This window comes from Suillus subalutaceus (assembly GCF_016647625.1).
Source record: "Suillus subalutaceus strain FC151 chromosome Unknown DFJ58scaffold_27, whole genome shotgun sequence".
Classification (NCBI taxonomy): domain Eukaryota; kingdom Fungi; phylum Basidiomycota; class Agaricomycetes; order Boletales; family Suillaceae; genus Suillus; species Suillus subalutaceus.
Window position 1 is genome coordinate 196,411 of NW_024540276.1, and position 11,214 is coordinate 207,624.

The 11,214-nt window shown below is 43.9% G+C and overlaps 3 protein-coding genes across 3 annotated transcripts; 2 read left to right on the forward strand and 1 right to left on the reverse strand.

The window, feature by feature from the left end:
• Positions 1-53: 53 nt before the first annotated feature.
• DFJ58DRAFT_656972 (permease for cytosine/purines, uracil, thiamine, allantoin-domain-containing protein) lies at positions 54-2,479 on the forward strand (the record flags this gene model as incomplete). Its single annotated transcript, XM_041381950.1, has 13 exons — positions 54-134; positions 196-260; positions 425-664; positions 711-796; positions 850-955; positions 1,006-1,197; positions 1,250-1,463; positions 1,516-1,551; positions 1,638-1,733; positions 1,787-1,924; positions 1,979-2,082; positions 2,135-2,193; positions 2,244-2,479. The coding sequence occupies 13 exons, from the start codon at positions 54-56 to the stop codon at positions 2,477-2,479; spliced, it is 1,653 nt and encodes a 550-aa protein (XP_041246324.1).
• Positions 2,480-4,285: 1,806 nt separating this feature from the next.
• On the reverse strand, positions 4,286-9,232 carry DFJ58DRAFT_715350 (uncharacterized protein; the record flags this gene model as incomplete). Its single annotated transcript, XM_041384118.1, has 12 exons — positions 4,286-4,956; positions 5,287-5,666; positions 7,065-7,208; positions 7,266-7,441; positions 7,490-7,622; positions 7,671-7,807; positions 7,897-7,898; positions 7,951-8,152; positions 8,206-8,310; positions 8,428-8,539; positions 8,573-8,744; positions 9,142-9,232. 12 exons carry the CDS (start codon positions 9,230-9,232, stop codon positions 4,286-4,288), a joined length of 2,325 nt encoding a protein of 774 aa, XP_041246325.1.
• Positions 9,233-9,418: 186 nt separating this feature from the next.
• DFJ58DRAFT_839509 (uncharacterized protein) lies at positions 9,419-11,214 on the forward strand (the record flags this gene model as incomplete). Its single annotated transcript, XM_041392524.1, has 6 exons — positions 9,419-9,862; positions 9,997-10,036; positions 10,121-10,266; positions 10,320-10,548; positions 10,641-10,948; positions 11,002-11,214. The coding sequence occupies 6 exons, from the start codon at positions 9,419-9,421 to the stop codon at positions 11,212-11,214; spliced, it is 1,380 nt and encodes a 459-aa protein (XP_041246326.1).

Here is an 11,214-nt window from a genome sequence, read left to right on the forward strand (position 1 = left end):
TACGTGCACACAGCACTTTTTGTGCCCAGAGTCTATACGACCAATCGTGCCTAATGGACTTTGCAAGAAAAGTTGTCAAGGCGCTCGAGGTTCCCCATACGCATGAAGAGGGTGTTCCCTCCGGCCTGCAATTTGTTTCGGTAAGTTTTAAGTTCCTTAGGTTCAACAAGTTAGGCTTACCGTATGGCTCCTCAGAGCGATGATCTATTGCCAGTTCCGATAGAAGAAAGAACGTGGACTGCATTCAGTTATGTCGCTTTGTGAGGACTGCAATTTGTTAGGTTGACTGTACAATTAACACTCTTGTTGGCCAGCTGGGGGAGCACGGCGGTGAGTAGTGAATATCACGATAACACAAAACGCTTATAGAAACTCTACTCGTAGATCAATGTTTCAACGTTAGTTGCACATTTTCTCCTTACAGTATAGCCTCACACAGGTTCTGTGATAGTTGGATGATAACCTCTTCCATGATTGTTCTCGGCATGTCATGGTGGCAAGCCTGGCTGGTCGTCTGGATTGGTTATGGTGTGATGATACCGCCTATCATCTTGATGGGTCGACCAGGTGCTGTATTCCATGTCACATTTCCTGTTGTCAACCGTGCCAGCTTTGGGATATTTGGAAGTTTGTGGTGTGTATTCAACAGAGCGACGATGGCATGGTAAGTACGATATCTTTCGCGCCGTGCTGTCTTCACTTTGTTGCAGTATCTGGTACGGAGTGCAATCAAGTATTGGCGGTACATGTGTCTTGGTGATGCTCCGCGCAATCTGGCCGAGTGTTAATAATATCCGTGAGTTTCATGATGAACTGGTTCTTCGTGATCTGATATCTTATACGATGAAGCAAATTCCATGCCGTTGTCCTCTGGCACTAACACCAGGGATTTTATGTGCTTCATCATTTTTTGGGTAATATCTTTGCCCTTTATATGGCCTCCCGTGCACAAAATGTATGTTTAGAGAAGTTCATTCGGATGGATTGCTGATGAGCTCGCAACAGTCGTCACTTCTTCACGTTCAAGTCGATCCTTGCGGCCATTGCCTGTGTCATCTTTATGATTTGGTGCATCGTCAAGGCAAAAGGTGTTGGACCGATTGTTAAACAGCCGGCAACTATTCATGGCTCCGACCTGGCCTGGGCCATGATCAGTGGTATTAGCGTATGCATCAGTAACATGATAACACTGACAGTGTATGCCTGTCGTGCTTTCATGTATTATATTCCATTCTTACCATATTTTCAGGAACGCACCAGATTTTGCGTCACGGGCGAAGACTCCATCCGCACCGATCGTTTCCCAGATCTGGTCTATCCCATTCTCTTACGGTATAATCTGCCTCTTTGGTGTAATCGTCAGCTCCTCGTCGCAAACAATCTACGGGGAAGTAATCTGGTCACCCGTGGATTTGCTAGGAATGTTCTTAGACGACAACCCATCCCCTGCCACTCGATTTGGTGTGAGTTTGAACAACGTAAATTTGTTTTGCACTGATGAGAAGGTCGTGATAGGTCTGGTTCATCGCCTTCTCTTTCATTATAGCTCAGGTAGATACCATACTGACTTCCTTAAAGACCTAATACTGATTGATCTCAGATAGGGTATGTAATGGACGTACGAGTTACTGGCATAGCTCATGCTTTGTACCCTCCCCGTTTCCAGAACGAACATCTCCGCTAACTCGGTCAGTGCGGGATGTGATCTGACGGCGCTATTTCCACGTTTCATCGTAAATTCTCCACTTCATGTATTTGTCTCAGGAAGTACTTATTTTCATCACAGAATATCAGACGCGGCGGGTACATAGCAGCCATTATCGGACTTGTCATGTGTCCTTGGAACCTAGTATCAAGCAGCAGCCGTTTTTCCTCCTATATGTCTGCGTACTCGGTCTTCCTGAGCGCCATCGCGGGACCTATGGTAAACGGACTTGGATCTGGATCTGATTTTATTTTTGACTTAATGTGCCCCTAGGCTGCCGAATACTGGCTTGTGCGCAAGGGCCATTATAACGTCGCTGATTTCTACGTCACCCGCAAAGGAAGTTGGTATTGGTACAACTATGGTTTCAATCCCAGGTCTGTGGGAGACTAGTACTGTTGGCTCTCCATCGCTCACTCGAGTTTAAAGAGCGTACGCAGCATATATGGCAGGCATCGCCATTAATGTAGTTGGGTTCGCTGGGGATAGTACGTCTCTTTAGTTTGTATTTTGTTTGCGGTACTCATAGTTTCCACAGCTGGAACACCCGTACCAGTTGCTGCGACTCAGATATTTGACTTGTCTTTCTTCACAGGATTTGGTACTTCAAGTATCGTGTACTATATATTGAGCAGGATGTTTCCGGTAATGGGAGCTGCTAAGGTATTTGAGGAAATAGATGTATCTGGGTATGAGGAAAAAAGGATGGCGCGCTGCGACGAAGATGCCAACTCAAAGGACGATTGCACAGAGAAAGAATCATCTGACGTATAGATTCAACAGTCTTCGGAAGTAGACTTATACACAGTGTGATTAATCCATGGATCATGATTGTTCACGTTGAATTCAATCTTTTGATTGTGATTGACTCATCCGAAAGTTACAGTGCTCAAAACTTGCACTTGGGCGCATATTGGGAAATGCATTGCAGGCCGAGGAAATATATACCAAGACTGCAGAATCGCATTGCGCCAGTGCTCGAGCTGCGAAGCGAACACGAGGAAGAGGCTGGCAATATATGGTTGTGTTTTCGGTACCTACAATGTCAGCAGTGTCGGGTCCAGGGCCCAGTATATCTTGCAATACTAGGGAACTGAAAAATCCGACGGACGAGTGCTTGTACGTTGTAGATGAGGACGCCACTTAGTGTTTCATATAGTTATTTCAGACAAATATTGTCGGACATTAACAGTCAACCAGATAGAGAAGACATTGCATGGTATTAAAATAGGGGAGTTCAAAGCTGGATTTCGAGGCCGATTTGGATGCGATTTGGACGTGGATTTGGACTTGGATTTGGACGCTAAAAAACGTCCAAATCCGATTTCAACTTTGACAACCCTCGATTTCGACCTGATTTCGACGGATTTGACACCAACCGTTTTTGCTTACCCAAGTGCTTGCCGCATCGGAGTTCAAATTACCGTAGTACAACAGTTAGCATAGGATATGTGAAAACTGTTTTGAAACCACGATGCCCTTTCAAACCGAGCGCCAGCAGGCTGCTGAATCAGTGCTCCAGTCATACATTGCAGCTCTTCTGGCAGAATCCCACATTCTCGTTGATCCCATGTCTTCTTCTAGCTCTGGTTCTTCTGATTCAAGCTCCGACGACTCCTCTGGTGAATCCGATGACGACCCGATGCCTACTACCAGCGAAGTTTTGCTTGGTGTGGTAGGCACATTGTACTCTATAGGCAGTAAACGAGGACCAAGTCGCGTCGTACAGTCACAGTAAACAAGACGCGTGTATTAGGTAAGTCACGTTGTGCGTATTTTAGAGTCCGACTCACGTTGCCGAATGTTGCCGCTGAACCAGCCGAAATCCATCACCAAAGCTGATTTCGTTTTTGAAAAACGAAATCGACGTTCAAATCGACGTCCGAATCGGCCTTGAAATCCAGCTTTGAACTCCCCTATTGTCTGCAGTAATGAGAGTACAAAGTATTGCTATGCGATGGAATGTAGGGAAACTTGAAATATAGGTATCCAGATACGTGTAGGTATCTGTAAAGTACACTAGACAGCCAGGAAGCATGAGTACAAAATGGTCAACATCAGGGAAATCCTCGTTCTCAAATCTGATCAAATGTGATCCAATTTGTGTGAATCTGCAAGGATTCAATGTATTCGCAAATTCGATCAATTATTTTAGTCCTTGAAAATTATCGCCAATAGGAACTCAATTTGCGACAATCAGAACAGTATTTTCAGGCAGTTGTCCAATCCATCCAATGCCATCAAGCAAATTTCATTAAATCTCAAATATAGAAAATACAAACGAGTGACTAGTTATTCATCAATCCTCCGCCATACCCTCAATATCGAGGAACATGAGAGTCTCAGCTGTGCTAGGTTCCACAATCTTGCGCTTCGACCCACTATAACACGATGCAATCAGACAATAGCATCAGGAAATGTACACTTTACTTAATTCAGCTTGACACTTGAAAATTTGCGCTAAGTCAGCTAAGACGACTTCAAGTTACCTCATTTTTACTTAACACTACTTACTAGTCTGACCGAGAAAAAAAGCAAGGCTATCAAGTAGTTAAGTGACAAAGTTTGCAAATAATGTATTCAAGACACTATTTCAAAAGAATGATGATCTGCGAATTTGTTAACATAGAACCCGCAGTAAGTATCTAGAGTCTCATGGAATGTAACTTTCTGTGGGACAAATTCCTCGCCAAAGATGGGCAGCAAGTGAGCTGCATGAATGATCACGTCAATGTGAATGATTGAGAGCTCCTGAGTGTCGAGCTCCAAGTCGAGAAAGGATGGCTTGACCATCCACATTCCATTTCCAGGATCGGGCTTGTCAGAGACAAGCTTAAACCAGTGTACCAGAGCACACGGAAAAGTCTCCAAATCACGGCCATAATGGAAGGAAAAAAAACATAGCACACGGACAACATCCATACTGTGTATTCCATCCTCACTTCCAGTGTTCACAAATACAGTGTTGTAGCATCCTGGACCTCCATGCCATGAAGGGACAGAATGGATATGTTTGCGTCGCATTCCCCCAATACCACTGGGATCACTTGGTGCAAAGAAAGTAGATACTGCAGATCCAAAAACCTTGACATGGCCTTCAAATCTGGGGCAAGCACTAAGCAGGATGGTATCAGACGTATGTTCATCATCTGTGAGGAGTTGGTCATAGAGAAAAAGGCGGACCAGTTGGGGCAAGTTCAGTACATCGAGTTCTTCTGCCAGCACATGAATGGTGCATGCTCGTTTGTGTTCTTTTGTTGGGTCAGATAATAATATATATGAAAGAAAAGATAATGCACAAGGTACACATGCCAGTTTCACATCACATTGCACTCAGGCTCCCTCCACTGCACCATCATCTTCCTCATCACCTTCATCCTCCTTGCCCCTCTCACCTGCCTCACCACTGTTGTCCACTTTGCCACTGTTGTCCGTTTCACCATCGTCGTCCACTTCACCACCGTCATTTGCCTCGCCACTGTCCTCCACATCTCCATTGTCGTGTGATGGGTCTTGTTGGCTTATATCTACTCAATTTTTCATTCAGTACCAATATTATATACAATAAGAGATATACATACCAGGATGTGGACCTAACATTTCACGTGCCATGAAGTCTGTACATGCAGCAGCAAGTTTATCAAGGCGCTGGTTTGTTAGCAACATCTGTCCGAGTGCATTAAATTTACTCAATCGTCGCCATGGTTCTTTGACGGCCTTGATGTGTTTTGACTCTGTTATGGATGAACACACACCATTTGGTGCACCGAACATGTGGATAAGTGTAATATAATGCACCAGAGAATGCTGATGTGGTAGTGAGAATCCATCAAAATGAACACCGGTCTCTTGAAAAATCTTGTGATAACAGTGAAAGCGGTCAAGGGCCTCCTTAATTTCCTCAAGTGTGTTCTCCGTGATGATATCCTGTCGTACAAGGTAGCAAAATTCAAGGAAGGCGCTGACACGCACGAAACTGGTTTCGTACATGGTCATGGATACACAATATATCAAATTACATACTTACTACACCCTACAATGGTAGTTCTAATTTTCTACAAATTTTATCACATTTTATTCTAATTTTTCTGACAGTTTTTCATAGGTAAAAAAGTTTATTATTCATATTTTGACTTATCATGGTCAATAAACTGTGTTAAAAACCTTTATCCTTTCATTAGTCAGCATATTCCCACACTTATGGGAATTTTTTCGTACATTTTCACACATAATGAGCCATGTTCGTGTTAACATCCCAGCATCTTAACATCTGTACAGTCACCATCTGAGCAGTGTCATATTTTTACTTACATAATCTACACTTTGTTTGAATGATTAGTCATACTTTCTGGACAGTTCCGAAATAGTGGTAATCTTTAAGTGAACATCTGGACAATAAAGCGAATGAGTCATACTGAGTCACAATGAGTCATTTTTGCTATGACTCATACTGAGTCATGATTAGTCATCTTTCCATAATAAGTAATTGTGTAGCCACTCGTAGAGTAGTATATAAAGGGGCCTAGTTTCCCTCTGATAATAACAATTCCCTCTTTTAAGACCATATGAATGAATGTGTGAAAATCTGAGTAAATATTAGCTTATTTCCTCCGCTCTTTTGGCACTGTTTCCCACGACTTATGGACCTTCTTTTAAGTCTTCCCTGAGCTATAACAAATTATACTAGCTAGTACACGGTTACTAGTCGTCTAGTGTAGTTTTACTTCATTCTCTTTACGACACGGAAATCACTTCTGTGGGGAGAATTCACATATTTTTAACGATTGAGGACGACAAATAAGACTGATACTTTATTCAACAATATTAAGAGCTTGGCCACTTAAGATTACATCACGAGGGTGTATTCTGAATCTGGACTGCGTCATTACTCATTGTGAGATCCTGAGCAGCAGAAGGTTGGTTTCGAAGCCACATATTTGATTGATTTGATTGTATTTGCCTCTTAGTTTGATCTCCCCTGATTGTGAGAATAAGGAGTATCCAAGAGATATCACTCTGACTCACCACGTATTGTCATCTGCCATCTGTAGTATCGTAAGTGTCATACCAGTTATCAATTTGGCTGTTCCCAGTAAGTCTATATTCAGTCCATTTCTGAGTTTCCTAAGCACTGCATCAAGCCAGTTAACAGATACTGTTCCTGGGAATTCCCTTAGATTCTCACCCCTTTTAAGTCATTGGTAAATCTGCTCAAGAAGAACAGCAATTTACATTTGCACCCCCACGAACGACCATGTTATCAACTGTTGGTATTTGTCTGAACTGTTGACCGTGGAGGATAGTGAAAATTTGGTGATTTTATTGCTTTTTGCATCCTAGTAAGACAGCGCAAAAGCACCGGACAATGACATCGGGGACATGTCCTTTGATTGCAGGCAAGTAGACCTTCATTAAGGCCTTTGAATCGTTGCCAGTCCATTGAGTGAATCCACGGCCTTGAGGAAACCGGCAAAGGCCCACAAATGATGGTGCTGCAGCAATTCTAGAGAAACAAGTCTGTGGGTTAGCAAGAGTCACTGAAGAAATATTGTAAGGGTACCTTCTATCTATGTCATCCATTACCACCTTAGCACAAGTTTTTCCATGTATGCGTTCTAAATACTTCTTGGCCCAGACGACAAGGTGGTCTTTGAATGTACCCATGATAAGTTGATGCAGGATATCGGGGGACAGAAGTTTGTGAATGTTGGTGCGTGGATAATCGTTCATGAACAGCTACTGTTGTTAGAAAGCTTTGAGCAGTTGGATTGAAACAAAACTTACCACAACATCAGCGTCAACACCCCACTGATACCACAGTGTACTAAAGTCGACATTATTACAAAGGACGTCTGTGACTATTTGAGCATGAAGTTGGGCATCTTTGCCATCTAGATCTGCTGGCAAAGCAAAACATCTTAGGAATACATTAGATTTAGACAAGTTCATGCAAAAAGACACTTACTTAGCACACCAATTTGATATGATACAAGAAAGTATGACCTGTTCTGGATAATCCGCAATGTATGGTCCTAAGCCATAAATGACGCGTTGAAAGTGACTGTCCCCAAAGTGCACGACCTCAGGAACAGTCATGAAGGTCTTGAAAGACCGCAATATTCATGAGAGAGATGAATGAAATAATTGTTCTTAAATTTTCTACATTGCGCATCCTTGGAACATTGTTTTACAGCTGTAGAAACGTTGTACAGGAAGGCACTGCAGAAAGTGAAAACACTACATACTCTTTGGTATAGCTAAAAAGCCAACAACAGCGACAGCATTGTGATGAGTGCGGCGAACATTATTCTGTACATTGCCAATTGATGCATAGAGTGGATAATAATCATTTTGTCCGGTTGCGACTGAGACTGTTGTCTTATCGCTTCCAAGAAGGATGGGTACGAAAGTCGAACCATGTGTTGCTGGATCTTTGGTGATTTCATCCTAAGATTATTTAGATCAGCGTCATGTCAAATATCAAATAGTAAAGAACTTACAGCTTGATTCCATGCCCAGTCTCCCGACATGACATTGCGCCACTGCCGTTTTGTGTCACCTCCCTCTCCCTTCCATTCACGATAAGGCATGTACTCCATCTCATCCTTGAAGTCTGGATTGGTGAGCATGTTGTGGACCACAGCATGGGGATCTCAGAACCATGCAGTGTAAGCAGTATCCATCCATGGGGCATGAGCCTCCAAGTCAGAATTGCTGGGAACTGAGCCTTCTCCATTAAACTTCATTGTGAAGCTCTCCCATGCGACTTCTCCAAGGGGTATCACATTGATGGTTGAATACAAGTCTTTGTGGTCAGTGAATGGTGGGGTGTCTCTGTGATGCACAAGGGTTCATCCCCACAGGTACATAAGCTTGTCAATATCACCGCCAGACATTTGATTTTTCATATATAAAAACTCGGCAGTCTCGAACTCTGTGCGATCACAAAACGGTATCCAGTCACCATGCTCTCTTGGTGTGAATGGAGGTGGCGGAGCATCTGGGTGGATGAACTGTCCATGTTCATCGCAGATTTGCCCTGTATTGATAGAAAAATGAGAAACACATCAGTGATAAAATAGTCAGATATGCGCCGTTGAGCTCTAAGTGATAATCTTGGTAGGTCTCCTCGGGATTTAGGGCTGGAGTTGGAATGTTCGTGTTTTTGGCCTCAAACTCGAATTCTCTTGCCCTGATGTTCTCTTCCCCAGCCTTGCAGTCGAATTCTCTCGCCTCGAGGCCTAATTCTCCTGCCTCGAGGCCCAACTCTCCTGCCTCAAGGCCAAATTCTCCTGCCTCAAGGCCTTCTCTGGTCTCGAGGTTTGGTTCTTCAGAATGTTCTCAGGCTGCCTGCTGATTTGGGATGTCGAAAGAAGAGTTGTGCATGGCATGGCGATGTTGCGTGAGTCTGGATCGGTTTCTGAAGGAATGTGTACAGCCAGCATGAGGACAAGGAATTAGATTAGCCTGAAATATCTTGCGTGAATGAGTGTTCTTTTGGAACCGGCGATGAGGGCGTGCAGACATTGTGGGAGGGACTTAATCATAAAATCACTGCAGAGAAATTGAGTTTTGTAATGATAGTGTGTGTCATGAAAACATGACGTACTAGTACACGTAAAACACCCTTCAACAACTCTGAGTCCTAGCGAGTTGACCTCATTGTCACCTTTTGGGTGTCTTCATTTCCATCTTTCTTGAGTCTTGCTAGTCATGGTTCACACACGTCCAACCAATGCGTCAAAGAGGCCTGCTCAGGTAGTTTTGGACATGAAACAGAAGAGGCGTACTGCAGCTCAGGTTAAAGAAGATCAGGCGTGCACTGAGAAGGAGCAAGAGGAACAAGACCAGAAGGCAAAGCAAGCCATCGTGCAAGTGGCTGCCGCTCAGCAGAAAGCTGCCATTCAGCAGGAGAACACAGTATCTTCAAAGAAGCCACGACCCCGCCCAACTGGCAAAGGCGCTGCAGCGACATCTTCTCACGCTCATGTTGTTGCAGTCGATGATGACGAAGACGAAGACTCTCAAGTCCTGGGACAGAGGAAACACATCCAGAAGACTGATCACCGCAATGCTGTCAATGCAGTCCAAACTGCAATGCAGCCATCTCACCCACGTGCACCAGATGCTGCCACAAATGGAAACAAGCTGACATGGGTGTTTTTTCAACTGCCCATCATGCTTTTACTTACTGAAACGTCATTATTTTACTGTAATCTGCTCCATGAATTTACCAGCGACCTAAAAAAATATCTTCAGTTTCAGGTTGGGCTCAATGAATCAATACAAAGATTGAGTCTACCCCATTCAAGGCGCCATTGCACTTAGAAAGTGCCTCTTCTGTTTCTCGTCCCACTGGATCTGCACTATCTTGAGTCACTCATGCAACGACTAACACAACGACTACTGCTACAGCTCCCCCTGTGACACCCAAAAGCTCTGTGTTCAATGACGATGTTGAAATTGAAGATCACACACCAGACTCAGCTGAGGGGCCCAAGCGCTTAGCGGTGTATACTCTTGCAAAGATGGGTAAACCAAAGTGCATCCAGAAATTGATGGTAGCTAAGTTTTTACCTAGTTTTAAATTTGTTCAATACTAACTTACTTTTAGGATGTGATTGAAGTCGAGGATGTTTCCCGACCTCTAACTCCACCAATTCCTTCGCAAATGAGGCTCCTTCAACATGGTTTGGGTAGCACACGTCCCCATATCACTCGGTCTGAACCAAAGGATGTTGTGGTGGACCCTGAGGGCCAGGAGGACTCTATCATGATTGCGGATGATGCTGATGATTTTGATCTTGAAGACTATGATGCCAGCACTGCCATGAGGAACACAGGTGGGAATAAATGAGTCACGGCATCAGTAGGTCACGCTGATTATGTAAGACTTCACTACTAACAAGATTCGCATTCCACACCAATGTGGAAGTTGTGGATAATGCTCCTCCACCCAAGTGTATCAAACGAGAGGCAGAAGGTGATGTGATTGCTGGAGAGGCCTTGAGGGCAAAATACAAGAATAGCGACCTTCCTCCTGGCTGCTTGGACCGAAATTTATGGAGCAGGGTGTTTATCCCCACAGTGGCACATGCAGCTGGTGGCGAGAATGCCCACCCTTGGTTGATTGAGGACGATGTACTCATCCCGATTCTCACTAAGGTGTGGAACATCGTTTATGCACACAATCCATCCCTCATGAAATACCAAATTGTACCTGGTGGTGCCGTCTATCATGTGGTATGTCAATGGTGTCTTCAATTTTATACCAACACTTACTTCACAAATGGTAGGTTAAACAATGCCCCAGTGAATGGCATGGAGGGTTTGGATCTGCCGCTGTCATGATCATTATGAGTCTCATGGCTTCTGACACTACATACGAAACTGACCAAGAGCATACCAAGTTTGCCAAGTTCTGGCTCGAAGACAACCACTTCATTTTCTCAGATGTTAGCTCTGATGACCCAGAGGTGATAACACTAAGACAATCTCAGCAGATGTAA